This window comes from Schistocerca americana, chromosome 6 (assembly GCF_021461395.2).
Source record: "Schistocerca americana isolate TAMUIC-IGC-003095 chromosome 6, iqSchAmer2.1, whole genome shotgun sequence".
Classification (NCBI taxonomy): domain Eukaryota; kingdom Metazoa; phylum Arthropoda; class Insecta; order Orthoptera; family Acrididae; genus Schistocerca; species Schistocerca americana.
This window is the reverse complement of record NC_060124.1, coordinates 603,451,048-603,477,696: the sequence shown is the minus strand read 5'-3', so window position 1 is coordinate 603,477,696 and position 26,649 is coordinate 603,451,048. Positions and strand designations below refer to the sequence as shown.

Here is a 26,649-nt window from a genome sequence, read left to right as displayed (position 1 = left end):
AATTTCAAATTTTATCAAACTTGGTGTGCTTTTCTCGATTTTGGCTTTCTAGGGTGCTTCCATTGGGACTATTGGGCTGTGGCTTCAATGTCATATCCCTGCGAGCTCAACCCCATTGAACACGGCTTGTCGCCACCTGACATGGCCACCAGTTGTATTTTCCCACTGACTTGGATCGATGCTGGCCTTGGTCAGATCTCTCTTGCAGACATCCTTGAAGCAGAGTTGTGGTCTTCCTACTGGCGTCACACACTCCCAAAGTTCTCCGTACAGTTCATTTTTTTCAGTATTCACTAAGGATCCGTGTGCCTGACGTGTCCCAGTCACATTAGGAGTGCGTGAATGCTGGTTCTGCTTGTGAGCCGTAATACTTCAGTGTTGGATTCTCTATCCTTCCAAGAGATCTGAAGGATCCTCCGGAGACAAAGGAGATGGAAACTGTTCAGTTGGGATTCGTGTTTAGCAAGAGTTGTCCATGTCTCACAGCTGTACAAAAGGGTGCTGATAGCACAGGCGTTATATACTTGCAATTTAGTTTTTAATGTAAGTAGTCCTGTCTTCCATACTCTGTTTTTCAGTCTACCCATGACAGCTGATGCTTTTGCAATTCTGTTGGTAATCTCATTGCCCACAGACAAGTTGCTACATACTGTAGATCAAAAGTAGGTAAAATCATCAACTACCTGGAGAGGATTGCCATCAATGCTGATGGATGAAAGTTTGGTGGTTCCCTGTGCCATGATCTTAGTCGTTTGGAGGCTGATGGTAAGACCAATTTTTCCACATGCATGTGATAAATTGTCGATTGGATACTGCAGCTCGTCCTCTGAGTTTGTTACCAGAGCTGCGTCATCTGCATATAACAACTCGCGAATAAGACTTTGGTCTTGGCCTCGAGAAGGGCAGTGTTGGAAAGATTTCGACCAGATCTTGTATATAAATGCACTCCCTCCTCACAGTCTTCAAAAGCAAATTTCAGCAGGAGGGAAAAGAAAATGCCAAACAGAGTAGGAGCTAACAGACACCCCTGCTTTACACCTCTGTTTACAGGGAATGATTCTGATGTTTTGCCATTGAAACATATTGCATATTACTCACCTTTTATTACAGGTTACATTTATTGTTCTAGTAATTTCTGATGTCTTGCACCAATTGGCATTGCTGAACACTAAGTTGGCAAAGCTTATGAAAGTGTCTTGATTTTTCTCAATAACTTGTGCATCCATTACAGGGTGCAGTGTCAAAACTGCATCTCAAATGCCTCTATCCTCCCTAAAGCTTAACTGATAATCATCTGCACAGTCTAACATAACACTTGTGACACTCCATCTCTTTTTTTTGTTAATCTCTGAGACTGCAGTGCATCAAGTGGCTAGGAAGTTACAATGTTGAGTTCAGCAAGATAGTGTGAAAGTGAATTGTAATTGTTTATATTGATCTGTAGAATGGTTTTTACAAATGGAAGTATCTGTAGCACAATAAATAGGAGCAACAACAACAAGAAGACACTACATTTGTCTTTTTTTTAGGTTTGGCCCAAGGAAGCGTGAACAGATAAACTACAGAAGTTTTTTTTTTTTTTTAAGAAATTTTCTTGTGACCTAAAGATATTTACTGGTGAATCTCATGTTCTTTAAGAACATAAAAATTGCTAGGTAATAACAGAGGGATTCTTATTATGACAGGCATTTTCGTTGACACGTAACAACTTTGTATGGTGCCTAATGTTTTGCATAGTCTTACACTTCATGCGACTTTATAACACGTAAATAATTTTGTAAATGTAATTACCTTTGCTTCAAAAGCGACTGTGTTGAAGATTCGTACCATTTTTGGCTTAGATGCAGAAACAATTGTGGAATTGTTGCTATAATTGTTTTTATAAAAGCAATAAAACTGTTTCCCAATACAGAAGAAACCAATTCCACAGTTGTTGCCATCTCTCAGCCGCAAATGGTAAGAATCTTCAACACATTTGCTTTTGAAGCCAAGGTAATTACATTTACAAAAATATTTATGTGTTATGAAGTCGAGTGAAGTGTGAGACTATGGAAAACATTAGACTCCCTACAAAGTTGTTATGTGTCAAAGAATGTGCCTGTCATAATAAGTACAGACAACAAAAGAAATATATTTTTCTCATGTGTGAAATATGTGTTTACAATCTCTTGTTTTCAATGGAGTAAGCTGCAGTTGTACACATATTCAAAAGTATTTCTTCATCATTAAGTAGTAGTTTAGGTCACAGAATCAGGGGGATTCAGCTGTTTTTAGATGTATTTCATGACCATTATCATCTTGATAATTTACTAATCCAGCGAATGCAAAAATGTAATAACTATTGTGTTAGTTAACTAGAAAACAATTAAAAACTAACTTTAATTTTACGGCTGCTTTCTCACCACTTGGGATGCTAGCATCGCACCAACTATCAGACAGTAACAATGTTCATAGCAGTGAGTGTTACAACTGTATATGTTTGATTGTGGTCATGTAGCATACTCTCAGTTTGCATTTCCATTCTTCTATAGATTATTCTTTAATATATAACTTGTTACGGTGATAGTGCACTCTTCCTGACATTCACCTGTATTTGCTATCTCTGGGATTATGTGGGTGATATTCTCCCAAAAGCAGTGTGTCTCCACCACTTCTACCTATAGTTTAAGAAATCCCAAAGGAATCTTATCTGTCTCTAATCCATATATTATTTATTTGCAAATCATCCAGAGCTGTGTTAAACTCTGGCTATAATACTGGGTACTCTATGTCTTTCAATCTCCTCTCATTTTTCTACTGTCATGTTGGCAGACAAGTTATCCCTCTCCTAGAGGTCCTCAGTGTGCCCTACAAAGTATCCATTCTGTCCTCTGCATTTAACAATGGAAATCATTTTGTATTCATAATGTTGACAGTTTTACTTTTAATTGCACTAAAAGCTATTTTGATTTTCCTGTACATTGAATCTATTTCTGCAAAGAGTAGTTCCTTTCTGATTTCTTCATTTCTTTGTGCAGCTGCATCATGTTATCTTCCCTGCACTTCCCATTTATTTTGTTCCTAAGTGACACATTCCTGTGGTCCTTTTTGTGTTAGCAGAAGAGCCAACACCGTGTTACGAGTGTAGGCCGAAATGCACACGTTTTAGCTCACGCAGGCTGGCGTGAAGAGGGAAGAACTATACTGACATGAGGTCTGGAACATGACAAGGAATGAGAATTCAGAAAACGGACATAATTAGTTTGATACTTAACTTTAATCCATTAATGATGAAAGCCGCTCTTGATGGCACATGATTCACAATATTATCTGTTCAGAATACATTGTTGAAGTAATTATAGTAACTGCATATGGCGCCTTGCTAGGTCGTAGCAAATGACGTAACTGAAGGCTATGCTAAACTGTCGTCTCTGCAAATGAGAGTGTCTGTAGACAGTGAACTATCATTAGCAAAGTCGGCTGTACAACTGGGCGAGTGCTACGGAGTCTCTCTAGACTAGACCTGATGTGTGGCGGCGTTCGGTCTGCAATCACTGATAGTGGCGACATGCGGGTCCAACATACACTAACGGACCATGGCAGATTTAAATGCTACCACCCAGCAATTGTGGTGTCTGGCAGTGACACCACATTCCTCCCCTGCATATCAGCGTACGGTTGTGGTATAAGGCCTCCGCCCGCCGTGGGGAGGATCCCATGTTGACGTATGCGACGAGGTGGGGAGCCTAACAACAGGCGAGGCTGTGCCACCCGCACCCTGCCATTCAGACCGCGGGGAGCTAGGTAACGCCTGAAAACCTATTCCAGGGTGCATACCACCATGCGGTGTATGCGCCCGTAGAGAGACAGGAGGGGCTGAAGGGTCGACCTTCATCGGGCCGGGGCACCCGAAGGGCGAAGACAACATATGATCCAGAGCGAGCAAGAGTTCCATGTCGGAGGACAACTGGTCACAGGTAGCGATCGGCGGCGCGTGACCCAGGGGGCCACCCGGCGGCTGCAGCGATGCATCCACTGCGGGTGTCGCCGGCGGGAGAACAGGTGGCGGGGGCGGCACGTTGCCATGGGGCAAAATGGAAGGCAGCGTCGGTAACACCTGGGGCTGAGGCGAGCCAGTAGATGAGTCCCCAGGGCGCTGACTGGACGGCACCGTCGCTGAAAGCAGACGGCGAGTGGCAGATCCCGTGCGACGACAGAGGCCCAGCTGATTGAGATGCCGGCGCACCTCACCAGAAGCTCCCAAAACCAGGTACATAGCACGGCCGAGGCAGCGAAGAATGCGCCCTGCGAGCCAACGCCGTGAACCTCAATAGTGGCGGTAGTAGGCAACGTTGCCTGGAGCAAAAGCAGATGTCTGCCGCTGTACAGGAACCTGATGCGGTGGACGTAGCAAAAACATCAAGGTTCGATGATGGCGACTGTGGAGCAACTCAGCCAGCGAGCGATCATCTCGGGGCTGAGAGCGATACGAGGACAAAAAGAGGAATAACGCGTCCTCCCGAGAATGCGACTCTTTCAATTCCAACATCTGTGACTTGAAAGTCATGACCAATCGTTCAGCGGCACCGTTTGACTGTGGCAAAAATGGCGCAGATGTCAGATGTTGAATACCATTGGCCTTGGAGAATGACTGGAATTCTGCGGACATGAATTGTGGGCCATTGTCGGAAACAATTGTTTGTGGAAGACCTTCAATGCAAAAGATAGCAGATAATGCTTGGATGGTGGCAGATGATGTCGTGGAAGACATCCGGACAACAAAAGGAAAATTACTGAATGAATCTATCACAACCAACCATCGAGCATTGCCGAATGGACCAGCAAAATCGATGTGTAAGCGTTGCCAAGGGGAAGTGGCTTTTGGCCATGCAAAGAATTTCCGCGGTGGTGCTGATTGTTGTTTGGCACACACCATGCAAGAAGAACACATATTCGTAATCGCGGCATTGATTCCGAACCAAGTACAGTGCTGACGAACAAGTTTTTTTGTTCTCACTGTACCCCAATGTCCTTGGTGGAGAAGCTTTAAGACAGAGGACTGTAACGAACGTGGGATCACGACCCTGGACTGATCATTATCAGAATGCAACAGCAAAACACCTCGGCGAACAAAAACTCTCCTTGTGAGCAAAAAATTGGCAAACCAATGGGTCCCCAATCCGTGACTTTGACAAGGGCCTTTGCATAGCAACAAAACGCAGACCGGTAGCAAGGACAAGGTTGGCAATTGTGGCTGTAGCTACACGACGAAAATCAGTCGGAAATGATTCGATCATGTCATCGGTTTCCGAATCAATGAACATGCAAGCAAGTTTTGAGGAATCGAATGCCCTATCCTCAGCAAGAGGCAAACGGGACAACACATTGACGTTTCCGTGCTTAGCAGTGGACCGATACAAGATATCGTAGCGGTACTGCAAGAGGAAAATAGAGCAGTGAATGAATTTCTGCACTGTACGTGTAGGTACAGCCTTGTTCGGATGAAAAAGTGATGTCAAAGGTTTGTGGTCTGTGATTATGGTAAAGTGACGACCATACAAGAAGTCATGAAACTTTGTAACACCAAATACGAGAGCCAATGCTTCTTTCTCGATCTGTGAATGATTTCTTTGCGCAGATGAGAGCAATTTTGACGCAAAGGCAATAGGGCAACCGTGCGAGCCATCTTTGTGTGCAAGCACAGCACCGATCCCGAAATCTGATGCATCCACCATCAACAAAAGGGGTTTCTGGGGATCGAATGGTGTAAGGCCAGAATTGGAAAGCAATGCCGATTTCAACCGGCGGAAGGCACGTTCGCATTCCGTCATCTAGGCGAACAGAACACCTTTACGGCGTAAGCGATGATGCGGAGCTGAAATGGAAGAGGCATGCGGCACATAACTGTGATAATCGTTGATTTTTCCCGGCACACTCTGTAGCCGCTTCAAATTTTGCGGCAAAGGCCAGTCTTGTATGGCACGGAGGTGCGTGGGACTGGGATGTATGCCTTGGGCATTGAGTAAATGTCCCAGGTATGGCAAGTCACTAGCAAAAAACACACATTTGTCCTTCCGTAAGCGAAGACGATTATGTCGCAAGACCTGAAATAATGTTCTGAGATTGGCTAAATGTTCTTCTTCCGTCTTTCCGGAGATCACAATATCGTCCAGATAGTTTGGTGCAGTAGGGACCGATGCACAAACAGTTTGTAGATATTGCTGAAACAGTGCATGGGCAGATGCACACCCAATTGGCAGTCATTTTAATTAATACAAACCAAAATGTGTGTTAACCACCAAAACGCGCTGGAATTCTTTGTCCACTGGTATTTGCAAGTACGCATCTGCTAAGTCCAACTTCGAAAAATATTTGCCCGGCCACAGTTTGTCAAAAAGATCTTCCGGGCGGGGTAAAGGAAAAGTTGCAATCACTAGTTGTGGATTCACTGTTGCCTTGAAGTCCACACAAAGTCTCAATTTTCCCGAAGATTTTGGCAAAATTACTAAGGGTGATGCCCAGAGAGAAGCCTGCACATGTTCAATTACACCTTGTGATTCCAAATCGTGTAATGTTTTTGCGACCTCATCACGCAATGTGTGGGGAACATCGTGCGCTCTGAAAGATTTCGGATGCGCATTTACTTTCAGTTCCAAATATGCTTTGTAGTTCTTAGCGCAACCGAGGTCCAGTGCAAAAATGTCTGCAAATTCTTCACATAAACAAGAAACACTGTCTGAAGGCACAGTTTGGTTCACAGATAGGACCTGATATACTATAGACAAGTTAAACAACTAAAATGAAGTGAAACCAAACAAGTTCACTGCATAAGAAGAACAAAGGACGTAAAAATGACACAAGTTTTGTTTGTCCTTTGCATGTTGCAAGAAGGCTGCACTATCCTAACACAGGGATCTGTGGACCTGAATAGCTAGTTAACTTAACATTTGCAGCATGCAACGGAGGTGTGCCCAGCAGTTTGTAAGTGTCTTGATTGATCAGTGAAACCGCAGCTCTGGTATCGAGCTGGAATGGTATCACTTTGCCGTTAATATCCAAGTCTACAAAAAGTTTATTGTCCAGCTGACGACAAGAGCGACTGTCTCGTGCAACATGAACTGGCACTGGTACGAAATCACTTGCGACCTGACGGGAGTTCCGGCGATGTCGACACACATTATTTGTGGGACGAATACAGTCACTGTTCGAGAGAGTGGCACTGGGCGGAGTGGAATGAATGACATCAATTTCTGTGGGCGAAGTTTCGCGAGCCTGAGTATCCTTGGTTCGATTCTGATTCCGGCGCGAAGCAAAGGGCCTGGAATGGTTTTGAGTTTCCGATCTGAGCTTTTTCTGGCAAACACTCTAAACATGTCCTTTTTTATAAGAGTAAAAGGAAATAGCTTGGCGTGATGGGCAATTCTCACACAAATGTGTAATAGCGCACCGCGGGCATGATTTTAGCATTGCATTTGCTTGCCTGCGCGGCACACATGGCTGAGAGCCTGGCAGCAGCGGAGCGGCCGGGCACGAGGGCTGTTTACTGCCTCGCCCGGTGAGCTGGTTAACCTGGCACACGGCTGGCGAAGTTTCAATTGATTCCCGAGCAAAGTCAAGTGTGTCCTGCCGATCCAATATGTCCATCACGTATTGAAGGGAGGGATTGACTAGTTTCAAAATATGTTCCCTTATACGAACATCAGAAACGTTCTGTGCAATTGCATCATGTACCATAGTATCTGAATACAGGAGCCCACATTGACACTCAACAGCACAATCCCTAGTAAGGCCTTGCAAGGTTGCAACCCACTCCTGATTAGTCTGACCTGCCGTACGTTTTGTACGAAAGAAGGTATACCGTTTCACAACTACATTGACTGATTGTTTGAAATATGCATCTAATGCAGACAAAATTTCTTCGTAGCACAGAGTTGCTACGTCGCATCGGGGAAATAATTTGACTATCACACGGTAGGTTTGCACACTGACGGCCGACAAAAGAAAAGGCTGCCGCTCGTTACCTTGAATTCTGTAGGCGGCAAGATGGAATCCAAATTGGCATGACCACTCCGTCCAGCTTTCCAGTGCAGCATCAAAAGGTCTGAAGGTCAGTGCAACTGCATGTTGTGACTGTGTTACCGGTGGAGCGGCTGCTGCCGCAACGTTTTGCATTGCACGTTGACCCTGGACGAGTTATCCAAGGGCATCCAGTAATGCCTGCGTCTGCTGATTCTGTAAGCGATAAAATTCGGACAGTACATCTGGAGATTGTGGCGAAGCCATTATGCAATGAAATCAGGGCAGTCACAACGACATTTGTCAGTATAGTTAAGAACACCGTTTATACTCCTCATCACCAATTTTGTGTTAGCAGAAGAGCCACCACCGTGTTACAAGTGGAGGCCGAAATGCACGCATTTTAGCTCATGCAGGCTGGCATGAAGAGGGAAGAACTATACTGACGTGAGGTCTGGAACATGACAAAGAATGAGAATTCAGAAAGCGGACATAATTAGTTTGATACTTAACTTTAACCCATTAATAATTAACGTCGCTCTTGACGGTACATGATTCACAATATTATCTGTTCAGAATACATTGTTGAAGTAATTATAGTAACTGAATATGGCACCTTGCTAGGTCGTAGCAAATGACGTAGCTGAAGGCTATGCTAAACCATCGCCTCTGCAAATGAGAGCGTCTGTAGACAGTGAACCATCACGAGCAAAGTCGGCCGTACAACTGGTACGAGTGCTAGGGAGTCTCTCTAGACTAGACCTGCTGTGTGGCGGTGCTCGGCCTGCAAGCATTGATAGTGGCGACACGCGGGTCCGACGTATACTAACGGATCGCAGCCGATTTAAAGGCTACCACCTAACAAGTGTGGTGTCTGGCGGTGACACCACATTCCTTACATTTCCTGAACTTTTTTTTATTTCCTTCTTTCATTGTACAATTGAAATATTGTATCTGCCAGGGTTTCTTCACAGTTACCTTCTTTGTACCTATATTTGACTACTGAATTTCTGTAATGGCCATTTTAGGAATGTCCATTCCTTTACAACTAAACTGTTTATGGTGATATTCATTATCACAGTACCTACAGCCTCAGAAAACACACACACAATTATTTCTCAGTTCTTCTGTACATATTTAATCCTTCTGATGATTCTCTTTCACTGCATCTTACTGTACTAAATTGTTACCTAAACCTCTCCTTTGCTCCAGGGTACACCTTACAATCCAATATCTGATTTTGGGATCTCTGTCTCAACATAATCTAATGCAGCCTGTATATTCCCAAATATCCAATTATTTTCCAAGTGAACCTTCTCCTCCTGTATTCTTGAAGTGTGTATTTGTATGGTAAAGTCCTGGTACAATGTAAATAATTTTGAAGTGAAGGCGACAACTCACCAGTTAGTAGAGACATTGACTTGTTGACAAGCACATAAACAAGACTGAAAACTTTGCTCACCTGTTAGTCTACATTGTGCCTGCTGAAAACTAGAACGCAGATTGTCGTAGTGTGTGTGTGTGTGTGTGTGTGTTTTCTACTTTAGGATTCAACCGAAAGCTAGCAAAGTTTTCAGTCTTGTTTATGTGCCTGTTGATGAGCCACATCTCTACTAATTGGCAAGTTGTTACCTCAACTCCTAAATGATGTTTTTTTTTTTTTTTTTTTTTTTTCCCTCCCCCCGCCCCCCCCCAATCAGTCTACTGACCGGTTTGATGCGGCCCGCCATGAATTCCTTTCCTGTGCTAACCTCTTCATCTCAGAGTAGCACTTGCAACCTATGTCCTCAATTATTTGCTTGACGTATTCCAATCTCTGTCTTCTTCTACAGTTTTTGCCCTCTACAGCTCTCTCTAGTACCATGGAAGTCATTCCCTCATGTCTTAGCAGATGTCCTATCATCCTGTCCCTTCTCCTTATCAGTGTTTTCCACATATTCCTTTCCTCTCCGATTCTGCGTAGAACCTCCTCATTCCTTACCTTATCAGTCCACCTAATTTTCAACATTCGTCTATAGCACCACATCTCAAATGCTTCGATTCTCTTCTGTTCCGGTTTTCCCACAGTCCATGTTTCACTACCATACAATGCTGTACTCCAGACGTACATCCTCAGAAATTTCTTCCTCAAATTAAGGCCGGTATTTGATATTAGTAGACTTCTCTTGGCCAGAAATGCCTTTTTTGCCATAGCGAGTCTGCTTTTGATGTCCTCCTTGCTCCGTCTGTCATTGGTTATTTTACTGCCTAGGTAGCAGAATTCCTTAACTTCATTGACTTCGTGACCATCAATCCTGATGTTATGTTCCTCGCTGTTCTCATTTTTACTACTTCTCATTACCTTCGTCTTTCTCCGATTTACTCTCAAACCATACTGTGTACTCATTAGACTGTTTATTCCGTTCAGCAGATCATTTAATTCTTCTTCACTTTCACTCAGGATAGCAATGTCATCAGCAAATCTTATCATTGATATCCTTTCACCTTGTATTTTAATTCCACTCCTGAACCTTTCTTTTATTTCCATCATTGCTTCCTCGATGTACAGATTGAAGAGTAGGGGCGAAAGGCTACAGCCTTGTCTTACACCCTTCTTAATACGAGCACTTCGTTCTTGATGGTCCACTCTTATTATTATCCTAAATTATGAACAGTATATTTACTATTACTTGCTAAAAATTATTGCAGAACGCAAGGAGCCCTTTTCTCATCTTCCATTCCTTCCCCTACTGTCACTTTCCAGTCCTCCATGATTACTAGAGTTTAACCTCCCTTTATATACTGAATTACACATTCAGTATCCTCATGCATCTTCTCTATAGGTTTTATGTTGATTCTGATGAGAATAATCCTAACACTGGACTGTTCCCAGTAGCTCACTCTGTGCCCTGCCTATTCATAATGAATCCTGCTCTTTTGCATTTTCTGCTGCTGTCAGTATTACCCTATCTAATGAGATTAATAGTGGTCAATTAATACTGTGGGAGAGAAACATCTCTTTGGTCATTTAAGTATATAGTTAATCAAACAATGGAAAATCCAGTATGGGATGTAACAATACGAGAGAAGGAAAGTTGCTACTCACCATATAGTGGAGATGCTGAGTCGCGATACGCCCAATAAAAATATTAACACAATCATAGCTTTCGGCCATTAAGGCCTTTGTAAGCAGTAGACACACACACACACACACACACACACACACACACACACACACACAGGCACAACTTGCACACACGTCTGCAGTCTCAGAGAGCTCCAGTTTCATTTCTCTGAGACTGCAGACGTGTGTGCAAGTTGCACTTGCGCGCGGGTGTGTGTGTGTGTGTGTGTGTGTGTGTCTACTGCTGACAAAGGCCTTAATGGCCGAAAGCTATGATTGTGTGAATCTTTTTATTGGGCCTATCGCAAATCAGCATCTCCGCTATAAGTGTATAGTTATTGTGATGTGATGCATAAATTTGTAAAAACATCATATGTAAATCGAATCAAACAGTGGAAATGCCAGGTAGGAACATCAACAATATAGGAAGAGACAGGTTGCCACTTACCATCAAGACGACTGCTTCTTACCATAAAGAAGACATGTCAAATTGCTGGAGTTGGTGTTTTGTGTGTGTGTGTGTGTGTGTGTGTGTGTGTGTGTGATATATTAAAAAACTAAAATCCCGCCACAATTGCTAAAAAAGCACCTAGTGTTAAGTGTTAACCCAGGTTTCAGCGTAGATAACTACACCCTCTTCAGAACAACAATAAAACTCACAAGTACCTAAGAAGACCTTTGTAATTGATTAAAAGAACAGCATAACTATACATTTATAAATGAAAAAGAATGGAAAACACAAACAGTACATATGTACAACCACTACTTAACTTAATGGTGTATGCTCCACCTCACACCGGCCTATGTTTGATGGGCCATGGCCCGCCATAAACTGCAGCTACAAGTGGTTGCTCACTTACAAGCCTGACCCGCTATCTATGCACGTGCACAAGACAAGGGGAGTTGCTTGAATGTACATGCGCATATGAATACGAGAAAGTTTGTACATGGGTCGGGACAAAATAGCCCATATATTCCCAACCATGGATCAGCGTATATCAAAAAATGGAAGGATAGAAAAAGAGACGAGCTAAATAGGAGATGGAACCTAGAAATAACGGCAAACGGTTGCTTATGCTAGTAAAAAAACTTATATATGAAGCTAGCTACCTATGACAACAGGAGGAGCTCAAGCCAGTAGTTAGACTGGGAAGGGTGGGGGGGGGGGGGGTAGATGGGACGTAATCTAAAGACGTCATGGTAATAAAGATATAGGGATAAAACATGAGGTGTTCAACGGGCTAAAATCACATTCATCATAAAAGGAAAATGAGGATAAAAGGAAGTAGCAGAACAGCTTGACCAACAGCACTCGCCAATCACTGTGTGCATGTGATAATCCCCAGATCATCAAATTTACAAGTATGAAGAACAAAGTAAAGGAGAAAAACCTTCCAAAAAATTTCTGTTTCTTAGTAGGCGTTAGTCGTTAAGGATATTGTCTTTAACATGTTGCACATGCTTAAAGATCTGCATTTCTTACGAAACATCCAGTTTTAAGCCCTTAACCTCTGCATGAAGTAACTCGATATTAACTGGAGGGCTCGGCGCATGAGCCGTTTGCACAAGGTGTTCTGCATAAGTAGAGTCCTTAGTACCGTCACTGCTTCTAGTAGGAATATGCTCTTTATACCTGAGACCCAGAGCTCATCCCGTTTGCCTGATGTAAAATTTTGGACAATCCCTGCATGTAATCTTATATACTCCTGATTGGGAAAGAGTATCGCTCTTACTCTGCAAGGAGTGAATTAAATTCCTATGTAAACTATTATTAGTAGTATAGGCGACTCTGAAATTATGGGCTCTGAGTAAACGCTCTAATTTGTAATTTATATTGCCTATGTAAGGGGCAGATATCTTTGCCACCTGTTTGTCATCTAACGCATTCCCTAAGGTGGAAGACGTAATATTATTTTTATTTATTTTCTTGTTATACATCTGTCTTACCAACAGAGGCCTATAGCCATTATTTATAGCAATATTCTGAAGTGTAACCAGTTCAGTTTCCACTGCATCTGGTGCAAGAGGGATAGCTGTAACTCGATGAATATTAGAATGAAAAAAGGCCATCTTATGGGCGTACGGATGGGTTGAGTTTGCAGGTGTAATATTCTCGGAAAACATATTTTTCTGAAAAATATTAGATTCAATGCAGTTGTCAACCACAGTTAAAGTGAGGTCCAAAAATTTTAAGGACCTAGTATTGGATTCTCACTCAACTGTAAAACTGATATCATGGTGAAGCCCATTAAAAATTGAAAAAAATATGCTCTACATCATTTTGAGAACCATCAATGATTAATAGAATGTCATCAACGTATCTTTTGTAAAATTTTATTCTCCTAAGAATCTCTCTGTCACTAGCAAAAATATCAGACTCTAAGTAGTTCATAAAAATTTCTGATAAAATCCCAGCTAGGGGGCTTCCCATAGCCAGACCTGCTGGTTGTAAGTAAAATCTCCCATTAAATGTAACGTAGTTGTGTTTTAAAACTATCCATAGCAGCATCATCAACTCATTGATCTCTTTATCCAAAAGTTTTTGATGGTGACGTAAATTGCAGTGTGTAGTCGACCGGTACATTAATGTATAAACATGTTACGTCAAACGATACTAGTTTAGAATCTTCAGAACAAGATACCTTGCGTAAACTGGTAGCTAAATGATTGGGATTTTTAACGGAATAGTTTTTACTAAAAACGAAATTTTCTTTAATCTTAGTATGCAAGTATTTTGCCAACTTATGATAGGCACTTCCCGTACTGTTAATGATAGGGCGAATTGGGTGATTTAACTTATGAACTTTAAACTGTCTTCTCAATTTAGGGTGCTTGGGATTCATGTTTATCAGCCCATTCTTTCGGAACTCTCCTATCAAATTTATAGTATTTTGGATCCCAGTTCTAATTTCTTTTTGGAGAGTAATAGTGGGGTCTTTGTTAAGTATCACTATCCTGTTGACATTGAAAAAAGCTTTGGTCTTGTCTATGTATTTTTGCTTTGTGGATATAACTACGGAGTTTCCCTTATCGGCTTTAGTGACAATAGCATCATTTTGTATTAGTCTGTGGTTAATACACCTTAAAACCTTATTTGTGTTATCCTCTTTATGTGCACTCTGTGCAAATTTACTCGTAATTTTGCAGGCCTCATAAGCCAATCGGGTTTGTTTCTCGTTAGGCATTTTGGCATAATCTAGACCGATCTTCAAGTCAACTATTCTGTCTTCTAGAACTTTCAGATTTGCGGTGCTAGGCTCGAAATTAAATTTTAATCCTTTAGAGAGGAGAGACTCCTCTTGGGGCGAAAATACAATTTCTGTCTTATTAATGACCCAATCAAAGATTATTATTTTTTTTTTTTTTTTTTTTTTTTTTTTTTTTTTTTTTTTTTTTTTTTTTTTTTTTTTTTTTTAAAATGTTCAGTTGTAAAATTTGTGAGTCATTTTCTTAGCACGTTCGTGCTTCTCAAGTAAGTTAGCAATTTTTTTGTCATGTCTGTTGGCAATCTCTATTATTTGTAGATTTGTAGAGCCAATCACTCATTTGCCCTAAACCAAAAAACATCTATTTGAAAGTTAAAGTGAACAGAATAAAACTTCAAAATTTCTAAGTACATCATATATGCTCTTTCATTCAAAATATCTATCTTGGTATATAAATCAGAGATTCTAGCATTAAATACCTGTAACGCAGCTTCTTTCTAAGGACTGGCATTTTTCGGAAGGATTTACCTATGAAACCATCAATAAAACTTGGGGAGAGGTTGGGCACTCTACACTGCTTAATAAAATCGTTTGCCTTAGCTCTTTTCAGAATAACATCTAAGTATCTACTTGCTGCATCTGTCTCCTCGGCTGGTACGGATTTAAGAACCTTAAACATCGCAGTGCACTAGCAATCATTGGTCAATCGTTGGTTAATATATTAAAAAACTAAAAACCCGCCTCGATTGCGAGAAAAGCACACAGTGTTAAGTATTAAACAACAAAGCAAGAATACGTAGACAAGACCGAAGCTTTTTTCAATGACAATGGGATAGTTATGCTTAACAAATACCCCACTATTACTCTTCAAAAAGAAATTAGAACTGGGATCAAAAATACTATAAATTTGATAGGAGAGTTCCGAAAGAATGGGCTGATAAACATGAATCCCAAGCGCCCTAAATTGAGAAGCCAGTTTAAAGTTCATAAGTTAAATCACCCAATTTGCCCTACCGTTGACAGTACGGGAAGTGCCTACATAAGCTGGCAAAATACTTGCATACTGAGATTAAAGAAAATTTCGTTTTTAGTAAAAACTATTCCGTTAAAAATTCCATTCATTTAGCTACCAGTTTACGCGAGGTATCTTGTTCTGAAGATTCTAAACTAGTATCGTTTGACATAACAAGTTTATACTTAATGTACCGGTCGACCACACACTGCAATTTACGTCACCATCAAAAACTTTTGGATAAAGAGATCAATGAGTTGATGATACTGCTATGGATAGTTTTAAAACACAACTACTTTACATTTAATGGGAGATTTTACTTACAACCAGCAGGTCTGGCTATAGGAAGCCCCCTAGCTGGGATTTTATCAGAAATTTTTATGAACTGCTTAGCGTCTGATATTTTTGCTAGTGACAGAGAGATTCTTAGGAGAATAAAATTTTACAAAAGGTATGTTGATGACATTCTATTAATCATTGATGGTTCTCAAAATGACGTAGAGCATATTTTTTTCAATTTTTAATGGGCTTCACCATGATATTAGTTTTACAGTTGAGCGAGAATCCAATACTAGGTCCTTAAATTTTTTGGACCTCACTTTAACTGTGGTTGACAACTGCATTGAATTTAATATTTTTCGGAAAAATACGTTTTCCGACAATATTATACCTGCAGACTCGACCCATCCATACGCCCATAAGATGGCCTTTTTTCATTCTAATATTCATCGAGTTACAGCTATCCCTCTTGCACCAGATGCGGTGGAAACTGAACTGGTTACACTTCAGAATATTGCTATAAATAATGGCTATAGGCCTCAGTTGGTAAGACAGATGTATAACAAGAAAATAAATAAAAATAATATTACGTCTTCCACCTTTGGGGATGCGTTAGATGACAAACAGGTGGCAAAGATATCTGCCCCTTACATAGGCAATATAAGTTACAAATTGGAGTGTTTACTCAGAGCCCATAATTTCAGAGTCGCCTATTCTACTAATAATAGTTTACATAGGAATTTAATTCACTCCTTGCAGAGTAAGAGTGATAAACTTTCCCAATCAGGAGTATATAAGATTACATGCAGGGAATGTCCAAAATTTTACATCAGGCAAACGGGGCGAGCTCTGGGTCTCAGGTATAAAGAGCATATTCCTACTAGAAGCAGTGACGGTACTAAGGGCTCTACTTATGCAGAACACCTTGTGCAAACAGCTCATGCGCCGAGCCCTCCAGTTAATACCGATTCACTTCATGCCAAGGTTAAGGGCTTAAAACTGGATGTTTTGTAAGAAATGCAGATCTTTAAGCATGTGCAACATGTTAAAGACAATATCCTTAACGACCAACTCCTACTAAGAAATAGAAAATTTTTTGAAGGTTTTTCTCCTGTACTTTGTTCTTCATACTTGTAAATCTGATGATCTGGGGATTATCACATGCACACAGTGATTGGTGAGTGCTGTTGGTCAAGCTGTTCTGCTACTTCCTTTTATCCTCAGCTTCCTTTTATGATGAACATGATTTTAGCCTGTTGAACACCTCATGTTTTATCCCTATATCTTTATTACCATGACGTCTTTATATTACGTCCCCTCTGCCCCCCCCCCCCCCCCCCCCAGTCTAACTACGGGCTTTAGGTATAGTTTTTAAGAGTTCCTCCTGTTGTCATAGGTAGCTTCATATATAAGTTTCTTTACTAGCATAAGCAACCGTGTGCCGTTATTTCTAGGTTTCGTCTCCTATTTAGCTCATCATCTCTTGTTCTATCCATTCCATTTTTTTATGTACGTTGATCACGGTTGGGAATGTATGGGCTATTTAGTCCCGAGTCATGTACAAACTTTCTCGCTTTCGTATGCGCATTCAAGTAACTCCCCTTGTCTTGTGCATGTGCATAGATAGCGGATCATGGCCCATTGAACATAGGACAGTGTGAGATGGAGCATACACCATTAAGTTAAGTAGTGGTTTTAACTTTGTACATATGTACTGTTTGTGTTTTCCTTTTCTCTTTTGTTTATAGATGTATAGCTATGCTGTTCTTTTAATCATTGTCAAAAGTCTTCTTAGGCACTTTTGGGTTTTATTGTTGTTCTGAAGAAGGTTTAGTTATCTACACCAAAACCTGGGTGAACGCTGAACACTAGGTGCTTTTATCGCAATCGAGGTGGGATTTTAGTTTTTTAATATGAGAAAAGGAAGGAATATGTAAACTGAAATGCTTTTATTTCCTCTCTTGTCATCAGCTTGGCAAATATTTTAAATATATATGCTACATGAAACACTGTTAAATAATGTTGACTGAAATGTTTTAAATAACACACAACAGTATGTTAATTATGTAATCTCTCCTTCCAGCCTAGAACTAATGGTCGCTATTCACGAGTAAATAGCCAGAACGGCCCTGGATCCAACTTTTCTCCTGGTCCAGAATATGATGATCCAGCAAACTGTGGTACAGAAGAAGACCAGTATGGCAGCCAGTATGGACAATATGGAGCCCCATACGATCATTATGGAAGCCGTGGCTCAGTAAGCAGAAGGAGTGTTGGTAAGTTAATTTTCCCATGTAATAAATTTCAGTCTTGAATTTTGATGACAAGTGAGTCTAAGAAAACAGAATATTTTTTGCACAAATAAAACAGGAAGTAAGCTATTCTTGTAAAATATTAAACTGCTTTTAAGTTTCTCAGATAATGTTCTTGAAACAACTCATCATTTTCTTGTACCAATTTGACTGTAAGAAGCTGTTGCAATGAGCATGCTTATATAAAATCTGGTATAAAACGTGCAGTCAGTAGGAGTGCAGGGGCTGTAACACCACCACCACACACAAATTTAACATACATTGCCTAGTAGAAGAGATTAACTACAGATCACTCACTATGTACGTCACAGACCATGACTCCTGCGGCCAGACGAATATTTAACTCCTCACTTTGAGCTTTTGTTAGTTTGTTTTGACCAGCTTCCTCTGTGACAGTGAAAGCCTAGTAACCTCAACACAGGAGGGGCTTGTTTTACTGGGCTGTTATTGTGTTTCTCTGTGAATTAACTATAAATACTTTAACTTCCTTTTCATTAGTGAGTCTCAATTGTACTGGTAACTGAGAGGATCTCCTTCATTTCTTCATTCTTCATGGCACGACTCAAGACAGAGGTTGGCTAGAATGGATTTTTCTGGCTGACCTTGTCTTCCCCAATGTTGATGTTCATCACGGCTGTCTTTAATCGTACCTAATATCTGGCTGATGCACAGTTTCCTAAAATGACAAAAATGTTATATACTCTTGGCCACTAATCAACAGAAATTTGGGATATCAGCTCAATAAAGGCTGGAAACCTACATTTATAGTTACTATAACTTCACCAGTTGTTGAGGAATGAATTCAGCAATAACACACTGTTGAGGAGCTGAATTCCAGAGGGTCAGGATGAATACTTGTAACATGCCCAGGCTCATACATGGGCTTCTGTGGCCTGACAGTGACTAGTTCACAGCTTGGCCCAGGGTCCTTAGATTATTTCCCTGGTGAAGGACTGTGGATGACAGCTTCCTCTCCTCCTAATGATTGTATACTTCGGAGAGCTACTGTATAAAAAGACTCACCACTATAGCTCTCTACCATCAAACCAGCACATGAAGGTGATGAGCAGCTGCTTCACAGTTTTATTGTGAAGTTTTTGCAGCAGTATTTAGTATGATGTCTGAGAATCATATAATCAGTTGACAAAGTGACGAAACAAATGTCAAATTGAACTATTAAATAAAAGTGGGAAAACATGAGCACTCACCTGCAGTTGTGTAACATATAGTTCATAGACACACATAACAGCACAGGTGCTTAATTAGATATCAAACTAACACTCTTTCTCTAGTGTAACCAATATATTCTCTCTCTCTCTCTCTCTCTCTCTCTCTCTCTCTCACTCCCCCTCCCCCTCCCCCCCCTCTCACATGGGTGCATGCATGCCCACCCACCTACCCATACGCGCACACACACACACACGCACACACACACACACACACACACACACACACACACACACACACACACACACACTGGCTGTGACCCCTTGCTAAGGCTGTGCCGTCACTGTCAGTGCCCCAAAGACAAGAGCAAGTGTATGTCAGTAAAAATAGTAGCTGGTAAGGTAATTAAGTCTTTGTGCTGTTAAGCATGCACCAAACATTATTTACCTGTGGGTGAATGATTCCTTTTACTTTTTGTTATTTATTGTTTCTATCGTGGAATTTCCATCATTAAAATTAGATGTAGTCTCTAAAACTTCCAAACTTACTTATCATCATCAGATAGTGGTACACTTAAATTTAAGCATTCATTAAATGAAAGTCTGTGAATATATAATGTAGGTTTTTTAATGTGTCACTGAAATTGTCTATAATACCTTTGCTTGTTACTGTTCAAATTTAAATTTCTGAATCATGTTTCTGAGTTGGATTCAGTTTCATGGCCACATTGACCACTTGCTTTCTAGCCTGCATGATATGTGTAATAAATTAATGACATTCTAAACAGATGAAATTGAACATTCAGCACTTTTATCTAAAATATTAACCATTCTGCTGTTTTGTTTTGGTTGGTGAAATAATTTAAAAATGCCTTAAATTTTTTAACAGGTTCTGCTCGCAATCTGCCAATGTCTGGGAGTCCGGAACCACCACCTCCTCCACCTCGTAACCATGACCCAAATAACTCATCTTTTAATGACTCCAAAGAGAGTAATGAAATATCAGAGGCTGAATGTGATCGTGACCAATTAGTAAATAGAAATTATGGAGGTAAGTTGTAAAAATGGAAGAACAAAAATAAATAACATTTTTGTTCAGTTCCACAAATGATAGCCGAGAAATGTTAGCTCTTATCAGAAACTTTAGCTGTTTTAATTTCACACATATTTCCATAATTTCTCTTATTGTTACAATATTTTAGCAATAACTTGAAGAAATACATATAGCTCTAAAATAGTCTGTTCCATATTGTTTTTCCAAACTATTTCATGATCAGAATATTTACATGCTACTCTACATTTATCCCCATTTGAGCTATACGGAAGGGAATTAAGCAAAATAGTGTAGTTAGGATAACCAAAATGGTTCCTTCACATGCCAAATGTTTCATAACATTTTTAGACGCAGCTTTCTCTTCTGGATAAGGACATTTTCTTTTTTAGTTTGGTTTTTGATTTATATTACCAAATAAAATTTTATTTTATTTATTTATTTATTTTTTCTCTAAGAAACAACTTTGTCAGCCTTTAATAGAGAATTATTCAGAACAATTTACTGTTTTTGCAGTTGTTTGGAATATGAATATTTTGCTGTAGTAGACAATCGATAAAGTCTTTGTTTTCTGTAAGGCGTTGTCCATAACTGTTGCTCACGGTTTAAATAAGTTTTTAATGGCTCTTTGATGACAACAAGAGCTCCAGAACAATTCAGATTCCAGTTCTGTATGCCTTTAGCTGAGACAAGTTCCTATTGCATTTTAATACATTGATCAGAAACTGAAACCGAGGAAGACTCGCTTATATAAATTCTCAGCTTTTTACATTCCTGGATGTAGAAATACAATAACAAAGCAGTTTATTACTTTGATAACGGTGTTATAGTAACGAAAATGAGAGCTATAATTGTATGACCTTATTACTACATGAACGTAGATTTCTTAGAGAAAAACAACATTAAGCTTAAAAAAAGGTTGAATGTGTATTTGAACTCACAGCATTTCCATTAACAATCCAGTGATTTTACACTAATATATCTTACAAGCAATTCCATTTCACTTATTTTGTTACAGTACACTGTATCTGTAATGCCACCTTAGATTGCAGAAGTGATTTATGTGATAAATTGCCTAAGAACAGAAACACAGAACATGATTCACGAATTGAGCATAATGCATGGGAACAACTTTGGCTGTGGTGCACAGTGCCGCACTGCGCTAATATAACTTTACTGCACATTGCAGTGAGATATGGCTCTCCTTCCACCCTTAAAAACAATTTCAGTCTGATAGTTGCATGTATATGTACATGTGACCTAAAGTCCCTTGAACATAAATGGACCACATTTTTCACTGCAAGCTCTCTGAATTAACTAATGTAGGTTTCTTAATTTCAAAACATCAGAATAAGTACAACCACTAAAGGCAAACTACAATGTGAGACTATAATTTGCGAAAGAGTCAAAGCTTTTAATCAAATAGTAAATTAACAGTCGTGTGATAAAGAATGAGAATTTGAAATTTTTCTTTTCAAGTTTTTTCCCTTGTTTGCAAGTGATCTCGGAAATTATGAATATTTTTGCTGTAGCATAACAGAACATGCAGAGACCACTGCGTATTTTGTATTTGGCAGTCCTATCTCTCCCCGCCCACCCTTGCAACCCATGTGGGCTGCATCACCTGGCAAGGCCCTGCTGCTTGTGTCCACAAAGCATGCAACACACTAAGCATGTGGAGCGAGAAACTGCTGAAATTGGCTGACACCAGGAACCTACCACTCAACTTGTAGAAACATTAATCACAAAATAATTTTAATTAGATTATAGCACTGTACTCTGTCATCAGATCTGCCAAAATCACTGCCTATCCTGCTTTACAGAGTGGGTGAGCCTTCAGCCTACACATTCTGTGATGAGGTGTGGCCATCAAACTGCATATTGCCTATCCGTGTTTTCATATCCTTCCACCACCTTCCAAACATGTTCACAACAGTAGCATACAAACAGCCAAACACCTTCACTATTTTAGAGATGCTCACTCCCAGGTGTCAGGCCATAACAAGCTGCCCTTGATCGAACAATGGGAAATGCCAGATGGAATAACAGTCAGGCTGCAGCACCTGGAGATAATGTGCTCGATTTGTATTTGTGTGTTTTCTATTTCAGAAGAACGACTTTTTTGTCTAAAGCTGCATAAATATTTAGCAGTCTTTCTCATTGTGCATGTCTGTGACTCAAAGCCTTCTCGAAGTGATTGTTGCCTTTTATGAAGGTCACTTGTGTCTGTCGATTTCTTAATCTGTGGCTCGTATCATCACTAGAATGATTGCTCGTCTGCCTTGGCTCCACTTACGTGTATTTCTTATTATATAATATGCCACTATGCCACCAGGTGGTATTCAGTCTAGCAGTGGCAGTGGTTGTAATGTTTTGGCTCATCGGTGTATTTGGACCTTCTTGGACAGTTCGTACAACCAGAAGCAGCCTCTTGTGTACCTTGAGAACAGTTGCAGTCCCTGTGTACAGAGTATTCTGAACAAATAATGGCCAATGTTTTCAACTCTTAGAAATAGCTGATGCATATTGACAATAGTTAATAAAGTAGTGTTCATTTGCCACCTGTGAAAAGCCAGACCTTTGGAGTGCACTTGACATATACAAAAAAGAGAAAAAGGTAGAAAAGAAAGATGTATATATACTTTGGGCTTTATAGATTTTTGAAAAACCTTACTGTTCCACGATGGAAGGAAAAGTAATCCACAACCTTTGTCAGGAAAGAGATAAGAAGCAGGAAAGAAGTCAAATAAGTAATGTGGTAGCAGTGGTCATTAAAATTAGAGAGTATTAATGAAGACTAGACATAAATTGTTTGATGTAAATGTAAATGCCATGTGACTAGGGCCTCCCATCTGGTAGACCGTTCACCAGGTGCAAGTCTTTCAATTTGACGCCACTTTGGCGACTTGCGCGTCGATGGGGATGAAATTATCGTGATTAGGACAACACAACACCCAGTCCCTGAGTGGAGAAAATCTCCAACCCAGCTGGGAATCGAACCTGGGCCCTTAGGATTGACATTCTGTCATGCTGACCACTCAGCTATCAGGGGTGGACAATTGTTTGATGAAAACTTGGAACCAAAATAAAGGAATTACAAGGCATGAATAAAATGTAAGATATAGAACTGTAAGGCAAATGGTGATTTCATCTGGAAAGTTTTGTAGAAGTTGTGACAGTTTGCTTTTTTTCCCTTTTGATTTATTTATGTACTTGTGCAAACTATGAATTTTCTCTTTGTAACTATAGATTTTGCGTGGAAGTGTGAAAAAGTTTTTAAAAAAGTCAGATTTTTCAATTTTTACCTTGTTGTTGTTGTTGTTATGGTGGTGGTGGTTTTCATTCCAAGTCTCCACACTAGTCTATCATGGGTAAGAGTAACTGCTGCAACCTTCATCCATTTGAAACTGATTAGTATAATCAAGCCTCGATCCCCCTCTACAGGTGTGTACCACAAATTTCTTTTTCACTCAGTTTGATTCAGTACCTCCTCATTAACTATTCAATCTACCAATCTTAACTTCAGCAATCTTCTGCAGGTCACATTTCAAAATCTTCTGTTCTCTTCTTGTATGTATTGTCCATGTTTCACTTCTATGTGAGACTGCACTCCAGACTAAACCTCGATAAAATACTTCCTAACATTTAAATTTGTGTTAGATGCTAACAAAGTCCTCTTTTCAGAATGCATGTCATGTTATATCCAGACTGCATTTTAAATCCTCTCTGTTTCAAGCAGCATCAGTTACTTTGCTGCACAAGTAGCAGAACTCATCTACTAATATTACTACTTTGATAATCTAATTCCCTTGGCATCACCTCACATTCCATTACCTTTGTTCTGCTTTTGTAGATATTCATCTTATTATCTCTTCTCAAAACACTACCCATTCCATTCATCTGCTCTTCCAAGTCCTTTGTCATCTCTACTTCATTTGTGGCATTAACGACAATATTATGAAAAGGCTGTATTGCTACTTACCATATAGTGGAGATGTTGGCTCGCAGACAGCTCAGCTAAAAGCCTGCTAAACAAGTAAGCCTTTGGACAAAATGCGTTCTTCTGAATTAGACTGCATACTCACACACATCCACATGATTACAACTCACCCGCACATGGTCACTGTCTCTGGCTACCAAGGTCACATTGTGAGGCAACAGCGCATGATGGGAGAAGCAGTCTGGGTAGTGGGGGTAAGGAGGAGGCTGAGACGGGGAGGAAGAGGAAAGCAAAGTAGATGTGGGAGACAATAAGGTGCTGCTTGTGGGAGCATGCAGGGATGTGGTGGAGAGAGGGTAGGGCAGCTAGGTACAGTTGGGAGGCTAGATGGAGGGCAGCAGGAGGGGTAGAAAAAAGTGGAAAAGCACAAGAGTAAACAGACTGTGAGTCTTTTGGTGGAACAGAAGGTTGCACGGTACTGGAGTGGGAACAGGGAAGGGGATAGGTGGGCGATGGACAGTGACTGACAAAGGTCGAGGCCAGGAGGATTATGGGAATGTAGAATATATTACAAGAAGAGTTCCTGTCTACGCAGTTCAAAAAAGCTGGTGTTGATAGGAAGGATCAAGAGGGCACAGACTGTGAAGCAGTCCTTTACTGCTCCCACCGCCCTCTGCCTGACCCGACTGCAAGTAGCTGCCTTACCCTCTCCCCATCTTGTTCCTGTCTGCTCCCACAAGCAGCACTTTACTGTCCCTCACCCCTATCCAGCTGTCCCTCCCCCTACCCACCCCATCCTCCTCCTTACCACCACCACCCGAACTTCTTCCCCCATTATGCGCAGTTGCTCACAGTCTGGCCTCAGCAGCCGAAGACAGTGGTCGTGTGTGTGCGAGTTGTACTTGCGTGGAATTATGCATCTGTGTTTTTTATTTCAGAAGAAAGCCTTTTGGCCAAAAGCTCATTTGCTTAGCAGTCTTTCTGTTGTGCCTGTCTGTTACTCAACATCTTCACTATATGTTTAGTAGTTCTTCATAATATTATCATTACTCCATCATGGATTTGTCATATATTGCATTTTTAGATGTACTCTTCCTCTCAATTAAATCTCATGATGTCTCTTTTATCCAGAGATTTCTCTTAGACCTTGTCTTTTTTCTGTTTGATCCTCTGCTGCCTTTACTGTTTCATCTCTCAAAGCTACCCATCTCCATAATATTGTATTAATGTCTCTTGTTTCAGTCAGTCATTGCCTAATACTCCCTGTGATCATCTTGATGGCTTTTGGTTCTTTCAGTTTATTCAGGCCCTCTCTCCTTAATTTTATACCTGTTGGCTTATTACTTTAAAATTATTCAATTTCCATGTTCACATCATTCAGTATTAAACTGAAGAAGTGTTAGTCCAAATTCTTGTGTCGTCATGTTGTCACCGCGGGCTTGTACTGTGGGAAGTAAGGAGAGGATGTTGTTTGGTAGCTGGTATTGTCTGCTACAGCACAAACTGCGCCCATGTGTTAACAGGGTTCTCTATTCATAAGAACAAGAAGTTACTTAACTTAAGATAGTCCAGGTGTTGTGGTACAAGCTGTTCTGTAATAGTCCATGTTATTCTCACTGTGAAGCACACGTCCCACTCCGTACACTACTCTAGTTGCTGGGGACTGACTGGCACAGAGCTAACTGCAACTGCGACTCCCACTGGGCTACAACTGATGTCTCGACTTGGCGACTCAGTGGATGAGTGACCGGGCCCTCCAATCTAAATATTGGCAGTCAAGAGGACGTTGGTGGCGCATTTCTTGCAAATTTGTGTTTGCCTCTCTCCAGATAGGCTCACTTGCTCCAGTACCTACTATCGATCTTTTTGCAACCTCTTTGCCAATAAGAGTGCTGCTGACAGCTTACGCAAGCACACTAATAATTTTTTTTCTTTTTTTACATTGCGTCATTTTTCTTCAAAGACTTATAGAAATTACAGTAGTTGGTTGTTCATCACTTGTCATTTCTCAATAATTTAATTGTTATCATTTCTTCTGTTATTGTCACAAGAAAAGACGTTACTTATTTTCGTATTGGATTTGTTGTATCACTGATGTATGGATTACTGCATTTGTTATTATATAAAAGGAAAATTAATTTTTGAAAGATAAAGTATGCAATGGAATATATGTACATAACATACCAATGATACAATTGTATGTAACATTCAAAAAATGTATTTTGGTATGTACGTGAGATGGATACATTGCAGGGACTAAGTATTTAAATCAAAAAACAGTTTATTCTTGATGGTTCAAGAAGTTGTTCAGTGTACTCTTTTCAACAAAAACAATAATAAATGGTTCTCAGCAGTTCCTTCATGCCACTCCCTTTCATTATAAAAGCTACTATTTCCTTGAAAGACACTAGGAGGTAACATCTATCAAACCTTAAGATAACATTTGAAAGTTTGTGATATCTCAGACATTTAAATGCAATTGCTAATCAAATGTTACCACCTAAGTTTTTGATTTATTTCTTCCATTTTTCTCTTTAATTTTAATAAAGTTGAGAAGACAGTGTCTTACTTACTAGCATGAGAGT

General features: G+C 40.3%; 1 protein-coding gene across 1 annotated transcript in view; it reads left to right on the top strand.

Moving 5' to 3' along the window:
- LOC124619387 (Down syndrome cell adhesion molecule-like protein Dscam2) overlaps positions 1–26,649 on the top strand; it is an 853,562-nt gene that overhangs the window by 782,112 nt on the left and 44,801 nt on the right. Inside the window, exons 33-34 of the mRNA XM_047145731.1 lie at positions 17,679–17,871; positions 19,963–20,124. Of these exons, the coding sequence (XP_047001687.1) occupies positions 17,679–17,871; positions 19,963–20,124 (355 nt within the window). The remainder of the gene's footprint in view (positions 1–17,678; positions 17,872–19,962; positions 20,125–26,649) is intronic.